The sequence below is a fragment of the Sander vitreus genome, chromosome 5 (genome assembly GCF_031162955.1).
Source record: "Sander vitreus isolate 19-12246 chromosome 5, sanVit1, whole genome shotgun sequence".
Taxonomy (NCBI): domain Eukaryota; kingdom Metazoa; phylum Chordata; class Actinopteri; order Perciformes; family Percidae; genus Sander; species Sander vitreus.
The window spans coordinates 17,150,889-17,162,739 of record NC_135859.1 but is presented as its reverse complement, the minus strand read 5'-3'; the positions used below and the strand labels follow the sequence as shown (position 1 = coordinate 17,162,739).

The 11,851-nt window shown below is 42.2% G+C and overlaps 1 protein-coding gene across 1 annotated transcript in view; it reads right to left on the bottom strand.

Moving 5' to 3' along the window:
• Nucleotides 1-396: 396 nt before the first annotated feature.
• Nucleotides 397-11,851, bottom strand: part of osbp2b (oxysterol binding protein 2b) — a 47,990-nt gene continuing 36,535 nt past the window's right edge. The window contains exons 4-14 of the mRNA XM_078250738.1: nt 10,304-10,502; nt 8,938-9,061; nt 8,201-8,267; nt 7,516-7,668; nt 7,183-7,428; nt 6,919-7,039; nt 6,155-6,258; nt 4,025-4,120; nt 3,441-3,625; nt 3,091-3,311; nt 397-876 (exon numbers count right to left, since the gene is read on the bottom strand). Of these exons, the coding sequence (XP_078106864.1) occupies nt 734-876; nt 3,091-3,311; nt 3,441-3,625; nt 4,025-4,120; nt 6,155-6,258; nt 6,919-7,039; nt 7,183-7,428; nt 7,516-7,668; nt 8,201-8,267; nt 8,938-9,061; nt 10,304-10,502 (1,659 nt within the window). The 3' untranslated portion in view covers nt 397-733. The remainder of the gene's footprint in view (nt 877-3,090; nt 3,312-3,440; nt 3,626-4,024; nt 4,121-6,154; nt 6,259-6,918; nt 7,040-7,182; nt 7,429-7,515; nt 7,669-8,200; nt 8,268-8,937; nt 9,062-10,303; nt 10,503-11,851) is intronic.

Sequence of the window (11,851 nt, the reverse complement as noted above, 5' to 3'; positions counted from 1 at the left end):
TTTTAATTAATTATTAATTTAATTTAAAACTCTTTGTGTCTGCATAATTGATAACATCTATTAGACAGAATTTTCCAAACAACATTTTTAAGCCTTAGCCTCATCCTTAAGCAACTAAATGGGGCAAATAATGAGCACCTGAAAAAGAATTAATTTAAGATATATGTAAAGTAGGCCTGCCATAATCTCAATTATTATTAAATTAAGGATGAGGACACTTTTCTTGTAACCCCTGAAAAACTGACATGTGTGTTCAACACTGTTTTGCGTCTATGTGCCTGTTTATTTTGTCCCTGTTAGTTGTCAGTCTAGAAATGTGAGCTCCTTTGATATGGGTTTCTGTCCAATCAGTAAAAACTCTTAAATGGGGTGAAAACAGAAAAAGTGCATTGTGAATTAGATTTATCGAGCACCTGATTTCAGGAGTGTGCAGGTGCCTTTATTGTGTGGTGTTACAACTCCAACACCACCTCACATCCACACATGATCTCAGTGCTGTTTCAGTATAGTGTCAAAGACTCAGGGAACGCCCCTTCTTTTTCTCGATAGTAAAAACAGAGTGAGAGTGTACATTTGGAGGTAATCCGAGAGTGTGTGAAACATACACATTCTCATGCTCAATAAAAGGTCCACATGGTGCTCATAAGCCAGCTAAGCCCCATTGCTGAAGGACCAGAGGCAGAGCAGTTCCCTGTCCGATGAGGTTAGGAGTGATCCTGGCAGAGTTCCTGGGTTAGAAGATGTTAGGACACATGCTCCAGTCCTGTCTCTCCTTCGCCTCCCAGTAACCTCCGTTGTACACAAAGTTTGTCTCTCCAGTAACTGAATCCCTCCTCTGTTGAAACCACAACGGCTGGTAGCCTTCGTATTCTTTACCTGTAGGAAGAAGCACAGGTTTTACTCAATCACTTGTCATTTAATCACACTCTAGTGGAAAAGCCACACTTGCAGGCAATTCACTGAGCAATCAATTTGCCTTCATACATATGCATATACAGCGGAAGCAATCAATCGCTGTGCACTGCATTTGGGATAGCTCCAAATGTGAACAGAGCTCAATAAAATACATATGAGCACGATGTGTGCAATGCAAAAACCTGGATCAATCATGGTGAATGGGAAAATTATAATCACAGTTATGGGACTCCCTCGTCTGAATAATTCATCTGCTCCTTAATACACAAACCAGTCAAAAGAGGGAGAAATTGCAGCTCAGCAAGCTGGCTAGAGGAGTGGATGTGGATTTGACTTAGATGAATAAAGCATCTTGTACTTTTTCAAGTAAATAAAACAAAGTAAACAAATAAACAATTTTGAATCTTAAATCATACAGTAACTTGTTTACTTTTTACTTGTTTACTGTTGGCCAGTCCACCGGAAAAGTGCCCACAAACAATCGAATAGACAGGATGACAATGCAGTGCAAATGAATCACTTGCTAATGTGGCTTCACCATAGCACATTAACAATACTTGATTTTAGAGTTGTATATTTTATTTCATGTTACATATTTCTAAATGAAAATGTCACATGTATCCAGGAAAAAGTCCTGAGTTATTTTCTGGAGAAGTTGACATGAGAAGGGTATCATGCAGTTCCCAAACAGAGGCAGATCACACAGAGGACGGTGTGTGTGTGTGTGTGTGGGGGAGGAGTGATGCACAACAGAGGGACACAGGGCAACCCCCACTCACCAGAGTCATAATCACACTCTGACCACCAATAGAGGGAGGAAAAGAAAGACAAGTCATGGGTACATTGAATACAATCCAGCCTACACACACACACACACACGCACACGCACACACACACACGCACACACACACACACACACACGATGAACTGCTGAGTTCTCCGTAAAGTTCAGTCTGGCTTCTATTGTACCGAACCTTTTGTGTTAAGACGTGCTTTCTGACCTGCAAAACTGGGCTAGGCTCTAAATACTACAATACCCATGAGCCTCAGTTGCATTTGCTATGGAAAAGATGCTAGCTAGAGTTGTTAATCAAAGTCGTGGTGAATTAAAAACACATTATTCTTGCAATTAGGGACAAAACATAACCAAATTACAAAATGCATCCAATTGGCCCAGAACCTGAAAGTGAACTGATTAAACCTACTACTAAATGTTTGAAGTAGAGATGCACCGATTACAACTTTCTAGGCTGATTCCGATTTTCTTTGAGTTAGGCCAGCAGATACCGATTTTAGCCGATTCCGATTTTTTTTTTTCTAACCACTTTACAGCACACACAAATATATATCTTTTCTTCAATAGAACATTTTGCACAGAACATAGAAACATTTTTGAACAGATAATGGATCACTATAAAACAGAACTATATGACTTACTCCTGGTGTGGGAAATTCACACACCTAAATCTAAAGTGCAATGTTAGAACCATTTCCTTCTTTTCACATCCAATATCTAACTAAAAAAATGTGATTTTGGTTTTTGGTGTCGTCCCTCCACGCCCTACTTTTTACTTGCAGGTGTTGCATATTGCAAACTTGTTATCTTCTGCACACACGCTGAAGAATTTCCAAACAGCTGACATGTTGCAGGTTAATTCACGAGGTTCCCTACATGTTCAAGAATAGCGCGGACACGTGCTTCACACCGCGAGCGGGTTCGCGCGACACACGGTGGAAAAGTTGAGAGAAAGGAAAAAGAGACTGTGCTGTCGCGTCTGTGGGTGCGTCCTTGAGAACTGTAACTCGTATAACTTATGTTGTCAGTTAATTGTAGCATTATATATATTATATATCAGACTGACCTGCCGGTCGCCGGTCATGGCCGAGCACGTGAAAACTGACATTTTCTTATTTAGTTGCTTATCTTTTGTACTGATAATTTAACGGATATAACTCTAATTTCATGCCCAACAGTGCTCCAACTGTCACCTAACACTGTCAAAGCAGACAATGAATGTCACTTTTACTATAGAAACCCCCCAAAACTCCTCCCGCTCGAGACTCTACGTTCTTCCCCTCCCTTCATCCTTTCTTCATCATCCCTGCCTGTCTCTGTGGTTTACTCATTAGCTATTTGCCTATCACACACCACACCTCCTGTTCTCCTTTTCATACCTTCATCCACAGCGTCTGAGGCCTCTGCTTCCCTCCTCCTCCTCACGGCTCTTTGTTTCTCCTCTAGCCTCTGTTTTTCTGAGTTTGCCTCATCCCATCGCCCTTCCTCCATCAGCTTCTGGTCTGGTCTCAGACGGCTGTCGGTCAGTCCCACTCCTTCCTCCGGCTCGTTCAGGGTTAGTGCCAGCGCTGAGAAGTAGTACATGTTTTCAGCGTTCTCCCTGAGAGAGCAAGAAGAAATTAAAGGGAGTTACACGGTGGGATGCTGTACAATCAAAGATATGGACTGACAGCTGTTATGTTAACTCATGTATTGCAATGTTCTACCTTATGAGGCTAATGAGACTTACGGGAGAGGGTATTTCTTCCACAGCAGTTTGGGGGACAACGTCTGATAGACCGTCTTCTGCTTGCCCTCTGATCCACTGCTCCCTCGGCTGCTCTGAATGATCTTGGCACTCTCAATTTTATCATCCCACGTGCCAGAGAGGATGTAGTGAGCCTGGCCTTCACTGTCTGCCACCATACCTGTTACCTGGAGAGAGCAAAAGGAAATAAAAAAACAGACTGCAGGGAATGAAGAAACTAAAGCAAGTTATCTTTCTGCGAGTCCAGATGTATCCCTTTCCTCCTAATGTTAAAGACAGTCCCCTAGGTAGGGCACCAGTAAATCTCCTTTAGCTTATCCCATATCAGTCACTACCAAGGAGGGCAGCATTGTGCCCCATTTTTAGATAATTGGTACGCCTCCAAAGGAGGTTACCTCACTGCAATGTGACCTCATATATTGTGAGCTTCTTCTATATTACACTACTGTGTGTACGAATATATTTGTTGGCACTGTCCAGCAGGAGGCAGCATCAGACAAATTAACCCCTCATCGTATGACGTCATGCCAAGATCTGATACATAAGTGTGGAAAGGAAGCATTTACCTTCCGTGGAACATCCCTGGAGAAATAACTGTAGGGAGAGAATTTGAGTTGACAGGTCTCCTTTGTCCTGTGATTCACAATCTCAATGTCCCCTGACTGCACAAACAGACAGAAACAGAGTGAGACAGACAAACACACAGAGAGAATGACAGCATATCAAACACTATTACCAGTGTGTTTACAGCAGAGACAGAAACATATCCTGATTGATCCTACGATGTTATAGAAAAATACTTTTTTAAAACAAGTTTTCAGGTGCTTTAAAAAGGTACCATGTGGAGTTTTTGACAACTATTGGTGCTGCAGAGCAATGTTTTGATGAACAGGTCGCCATATTACTTGCATGAGGTCACACATGCATCAGGCCACTAATGAGGGCCATGCTGTACCTTTTAAGTCTCATAACCTGTGACACACAGTTTGATGCCTTTTGTGGCATCTAACAGCCATAAATTTAAAATCTCATGGATCATAATATGCATTATCCTGACAGCACAGTCTGCCACTGGCTGGCAGCAGAGAAAGCAGTAGCACTATAGTTTCCATAATTTGACATGGACTTGTTTGGATGACACCGTTGTGTGGCAGAGTGATGTGTGGAGGTGGTGGGAGAAAGCAAAAGTATTGAATGCAGAAGGCAAAACAATAAAAAGTAAAACTGTGAGACTTTTTCTTGGTTGATAAGCTGAAGTTGGAAAGGGAATTCGTATCAACGCAGAGGTGGTATTGTTTTTGCTAGACTAGTACCTCAAACTTACATGCCGATAGCCAAATAACCATAACAGTGGTGTATATTGTCACACAATATCTAAAAATAGCACAAGAAATAGCACAAGAAGAAGAGCACAATACAATGTAATCACAAAATGTAAACACTGGGGGTTCCACAGTATTAAAAAATAGGCTTTGCAATTTTTGTATGAGGTAGGAAATGCATTGAATACATTAGTTAGTGTTTTAGTGCAAAATGCTGAACATACACAAAACTCCACAGGGTATCTTTGATCACATACATCAGCATGAACACTACCAAAGAAATGCCATAAATATCCAAGAGAAACAGGACATTTGTAAACAATTCAATATTACCAACTCATTATGCTAATAATAACTCAGTGCTGATATTCCTATAGTAGTCTGTAGCCAATATGTCTCCTTATTCCAAACACCAATGGAATAATTCAGAGATGTACAGTAAGTGAATCTGCCATATTCTTCTACATGTCTTCTTCCAAGGTCACACACACACACACACACACACACACACACACACACACACACACACACACACAATTCTGCACAGGCAGATACAGACAGACATGCAGATGTGAAGCCTGCACCTCCCCCTAAATAATTGGGCCATCTCACAGAAAGAAGAGGCTGTTATTTTAGGGTGTTATTAGAGATCAAAGCTGAAGATACAGTATATCCCTAGAGATTGTGAAGCTTCTTATTTATGTGCTGTAAGACCTATATTTCTTTCTTCACAGCATTTTGCTCTGGTTCATACACTACCCCTGCAACACAGAAGGAAAAAACATCTATAGGCTACTGGAGGGTCAGAGGCATTAAAGGCAGGGTTGGCAATGTTGAAAAGCTAGCAAGATTTGAAAGTAGCATCTCCTCGGGGCTCTGTTTAACCCCTCCCCCTGCCCTCGGGGCTCCAAACCACACACAGACGTGCACGAGCGTTGCGTCACTGCTTCAGAGCAAAGCGGAGAAAGGACCGCAATTTTACTTCATGTCTTATTCACTGGTAAGTAAAACACCGAATGTTATCATACCGAATGTTTAAAACAAACATGACTACTGTTAGCAATGCGGCGACAACACGCATTTAGCTCAGGCTCGTACACGGGAGGGGTTGAGTATGCGCAGCGGGGCAAATACGTGTTTCATTGGTTCTTTCCAAGCAGATCATGAGGCAGTGATTGGTTGGAGTTTTTAGAGGATTACAGCAGCTACAGATGACCCCATGAGTTATTTATTGCTGTCGGGATGTAAAGACCATTTCAAACAATATATAAAAAGTGTATATTGGAAATAGTTACCAACCCTGCCTTTAATGCAGGGTTGTGGGTTTGGAGCTGTGGATGAATGGTTACCAATAAGAGGTTCTCACAAACAGACCTGGTCAATCCACAGCTTGCCGACAATGATGTTGTGCACTGTGGAGGTGACCTTTCTCCACACATAGTGGTTCCCACTGGAGTGGAACTGTAGGTGAATAGCACCTGGGGAGAGACAGGGAAAAAAGGCTAAAAAGGAAACGTCACAGCTGCTTTGTTATAAATCTGCAATCCTGAAAGTGATGTGTTAGACTGCACTGTGTTAGTGTTAGATTGGAGGTTTGCTTTTGTGATTCTGTTGTGAAGATGGTCAATTCTACCTGCAGCAGCTGAAAAACACATCATCTAACACATGTATGGCCCTGTGCTCATGCAATACATTTCCAACTATTTCCACTGTGACCTAAACCTGGAAGATTGATAACATGCATTTGACCATAAACGCTTTCTATTACATAGGACCTCACAGCAGGCATATAACGGGATGAGAGAGAAGACAGATAAATACCACTGCATCCCTTGGCTGGACCTGCATCTATCAAATCTCTCATTTATCTGAGCCTACAGACCCCAGACCTCTCAGCCGTGCAATAGAGAGCTCCCTTTATACCCATACTTTATGTTTGTGCCAAAGGGTCATAAAACCCTCCTGATTCATTTTCACACCCTCTCCTCTGGCTTTAGATAGGCAGCTCAGTCGTCTACTGCTCTCAAGTGGGATGTGGAGTAAACTCTGCCTGGTATTGGGGCTGTTAAATTTGCATGATGGAACCTTTCTTTACACATATAGTTTGTTTGCTACCCACTTAATATAAAATGTCTTACCTAGAGGCATTATGGAGAGGTATTTGCCACGGAACTTGCTGGCAATGGTGATTTCCTGCCACAGGGTCCAGCCTCGTTGGGAAATCACATGATGTGCAGCTGCAGGGGGGTGATGGCTCACCTTAGAAGAAAGATAGACGTAAAGGTAAGGTATATTAATTTAGGCAGCAAACAACTTCTTTGGAGAACACAGGCTGTGTGTCATGTGTGTGCATGCACATCAGTGAGTGTGTAAGCAAAAACTCCCTGTGACCATGCTGTTACCTGCTCACACAGCGAGCGGTAGCCAAACTCCTCTTGTCGATCGAGCTCATAGGTCTCGCCCAGGAGGGGGTTGAAGGGCTTGGCTGTTCGGTGGACCGTGGTGGAATAGGACGAGACGGAGAAGGCAGCGACCAGGCACATCTGCTCCAGGGAGGAGTCGCAACGTGCTGCCTTGTCCAGAAGCTCATGATACTCCAGGTCCTCTGTGAGGCGCTGCAGCATCGACAGAGGCTCGTTGAAGTTTACCTGAATGGCAGATCAAGAAGACGTGAGACACACACAGATTTATGTTAACCAGTCAGCAAGAGGGAGGGCCTTGCCTAATACACTTACAGGCATGGGGATTTTGGAGAGCTCCTTGCCAATGCAGTTCTTCATGATGCTCCACAAATTGAGGGAGTAGTTGGGCTTGTCTGGGACATGAGTCCGTCTCTGTCTGCGGGGCTGCAGCTCCTTCCCTGGCACATCATTACAGCTTGGAGACATCTGGAATTAGGTGGAAGGGAAGGGGTACAGGATGAGATGGTGTTCTTTTAACTTTACTTTAACAGTTTGATAAATACTTTCAGCTTCATGGACAGCTTGGCAGCACATCACCAAGTGGAGACAGAATGACAGAGCGAGTAATAGACAGGAGGGAACAGAGGACGCAGATGTGTGTTAGAGAGAGGAAGAAGCAAGGGAGAGTTGAGGGAGAGAAGTGCAGATGTTTGACTAGTAATTAACATTTAATGGAACGACGCAGCTGTGTATCTTTGGCACCACAGGGGTGACAATGACACTGCGGGACACACACACACACACACACACACACACACACACAGATAAAGGCTGTGTGTGTGTGTGTGTGTGAGAGAGAGATGACTGTAGGGTAGGAAAGGGGGACTTTGAGAAAAGCAATTAAAGAGGGTGATCAATGACCTGTGAGCTTTCCAGTGGCACAAATAATTCTAATTTGAGATTACAAAAGTCAGCAATGTCCACAAATGTCAGTGCTTTTAGGAAGACAGACACCTACAGGATCGTCCTGGTTCCAGTGATTGGGCTGACCTCCGCTTGCTCCGCTCAAATTACTCTGAGATTGCCTGGAAGAGAATGAAAAAAAATGTCAACAATGAGCACTGGACATACTGTATAAACACACTCAATGCCTCAGTCTCTCTCTCACACACACACACACACACACACACACACACACACACACACACACACACACACACACACAGTGTAACTGTTTCCATCATTCTTAATGGTGCTACTAGAGTTGAGGGATATGTTGCAAAAGATGTTGAGGAAGAAAACACTACAGGTAAACACTAAAGGTAAAGAAAAGTAAAGGAAGAAAGCACAAGTAATAAAACAAATTGAGTTGCCAGCCCGAGACTGACTGACTTCAGCAAATATGCTATAAAAAATGTACTGAGAGAGCAAATATAAAAACCTACAGTTTATTTGCTGCAGGAAAGCAGACAAGGGTAAGAGTAAAGCAAACAACACTCTGTAATGTGTGTGTGTTTGTAGGTTACTGTAAGTTGTCACACCATGAACCATCATCAGACACCTGTTCAGAGTCAAATTCACTATTATGACAAACTAGAGCATCCACAGAAATGGTTTATTACACATGTGATAGACACATGTACACATGCAGACTAAATATTAAAACTCAAATAAACCTTCATCCCTGTATCTGCCTTTCAGTTGTCCTGCTGTTTGGCTAAATAAAGAAAATATGGATGCCTGTGTGTGACTGACCTGTGCTGTGTGTTCTCAGTGGCAGTCACTGTGATAAATTCAGGGGAATCCTCCATGGCATCAAAGTACTCAGTATTCTCATCTTCATCACTCGCCTCTTCTTTGTGCAGCCTCTCACTCCCTCCTGTCCGCACATATACATTTGTGAGTAAATGCAAACAGCATCCAAAACTAGCAGAACCATCACATGGTGGTGAGTTTGTGTTTTAACAGAGTTTAGGAGAGAGCAGTGTGTAATCACATATCCATGGCGATTAATCAGGGAATAATCAGCATAGTAAACTTGGCAATGTTCCTGCTGGTTAACTAGCCTGAATTATGCAAGCTCCTCAGGGTGTGCTTCTAATGTTCAGTATCCAACATTCATTCAGCACTTTCAAAAAGTGATTCCATTTTTTGACCTTCAGTCATTTGACAACCATCAATATGACCAAAATGTACTGCATTTAAAAAAAAAAAAAATAATCTTTTTTCATCATATTCTATTAAAACCATCATTAAATTAAAAGCATGATGCATTCAATGAATTTATTCAATAAAGATTCAACTACATCCTTGTCATGAACACAAAAAAGGATTATGAAATGTTCTTTCACCACTCAAACTTTTTAAAAGAGAAAAGACTCCTGATAGTAGTTAAACACCAAAGTCCACACCCTTAAAACAACAACAACAACCTAGGTTGTTTGCCAGTGCCGTCCATATGACCAGCATGAGCCTATTCTGATGTTCCGCCTCCACGGTTAAGGTATAATCAAGTAAAAGCAACTTGTTAACTGTTTTGGAAAGATTGCCATCATGGTTAAAGGAAACCAATGTTGATTGTTGGTAGGAAAAGGAACTCAAACCACATTCTCCAGTTAGTTTGTTTTCTAGTTTTTTTTGGGGGGGCATTTTAAGCCCTTATTACAGACTTCAGAGAGAGAGATGACAGGAAATGAGGGAAAGACAGCTCCAACCCGGTTGGACTCAAACTGGGGACGTTAGTGTTCATGGGAAGCATCTTAAGCCCTAAGCCATGGGCCATCCCATTCTCCAGTTTTAAAAACAAACATAAGAAAGTTACACCTCTTCCTGGTCTGGTTTGATGTACACAAAAAATGTCGTGCCAGCCTGGCCACTGGTTGTTTTAAGACGTTGGTTATATGTAAACAAATAAACTGAAAAACAGACTCCACATGACCTACTGTGAAGGTAATTACCATCTCTAAGTTAGTGATAATCCAAACCTTCTGACACAACTTCAAAAAACCTTCCTCAGCATGAGGACTGTCTATAATATAGAGCCTAAGGTCACACATGACTTTTAGCCAGTATAGTGAAGTCCACATTGAGGCCCACAGGAGTAAGTAGCACACAGTCTCACCCTTGTTGGCAGTAGGGGCACTGGGTGTGGTGGAAACAAGCGTGGGTGCTTCTCGCCACGCTCGCTCCAGGCTGTTATGCTGCTTGGCTAGCTGCTCAATGGTCTCCTCTAGGTGGATACGCTGCTCTCGCTCATACTGCAGCGCCCTCTGCCATCTCCTGCTGTGAGTCTCTGCTAGGTCCAAGAAGTCCCGACACGCCTGGGGGAACACATGCACACAAGAACATAAACACACAGACAGCACTGAAAGTTTAATATCTATAATATAGTCTGGAATATAGATTTACATCTGCTACAAAAATCTGTTGTTCATAATTCTCAACAAGGTTTAAGATACTATACACTATATGACTAACTTCTCAGATTTTTGCATTTAATAGGGATTTTGAAAAAAGAATGACTTCTTTTGGTTCCTGTTCAAGTCTAGGTAACCCCTTCTTAAAACCATTAAAATCATAAGATCTTTATGCTTTACCTTTATTGGGGTCAACAGATAATACTATAATATATAAAATATATTTTTTCCTGACAGTTTACAACAATAGAGAGAGCATTGGGATGGAAAAAGATATAAAGAAATTTGTGCCAATCATTGTAATCAAGGCTATTTATCACCATTGTTTTGAGCAACCATCAATATGTTAATTAGCTGTCTGCTAAGCATTTACTGGGTCTCCCTGCTGTGTTAAATGTGCCTCGGAGCACAGAAACGCATAGAAATCATCAGTGAGTGACTGATGAGCTAGAGGTTAAACCTCTGATTCCATAGCAGACTTTGAGTCCAGGGGGGGGCGTCATTGCTGCTGCTTTGCTTTTACTACTGAGAGGTTACTTCAGATCAGACATATATTACATGTCAGCATTTGACAGCCTAGCCTTGTAGTGGCCAATGAACCAAAATAAGACCCCACTGCTGACAATGTGTGATGAAAATGTCATTGAGTCATTGGGCTGTCAGCATAGTGGGCCTCAAAGGAGAGTTTCTGAATAATCACTTGGAAATTGCTTGATCGCAATCAAGCTTGTTCCTAGCATTTTGTGGGGGCTCGTCATTGTCCTTCCCACATGAGCGATTACATATGGTCTTTCGTCCTGTTGAAAGGCAGCAAACTTAAGGGACAAATGTCGAAGAGAATCAGCAGTATGCAATATCACTTTGCGGCAGCAGGAAGAGAAACACAGATGCAGTAACACCTGACTCCTTCCTTGATTTGTTTCCAGACAGCATGATACCTCTTTGTGAAAAAAGTGCTTTTCAGTCCCTGTCCAAATGAAGGCTCTCTCACACACCCTTCTGTGATTGCGCACCCCAACCCCTCCTCCACACAGTTGCTAGTAGCCAAGGAGGACACAGAGGATTAAAAAAAATTATGATGGACTCTTCAGAAGAGGTCATTATTTTCATTTCAGTTTCTGCGCGTGAAAGACGCCGGACAACACACTCCTTTGAACATAGCCATACTGAGAAAATATGATCAGAGAGTAAGTGGCATGTTTGATAAACACGCGCAGTCATGCAATTATTATAAATGTATTTAACTTTATAAC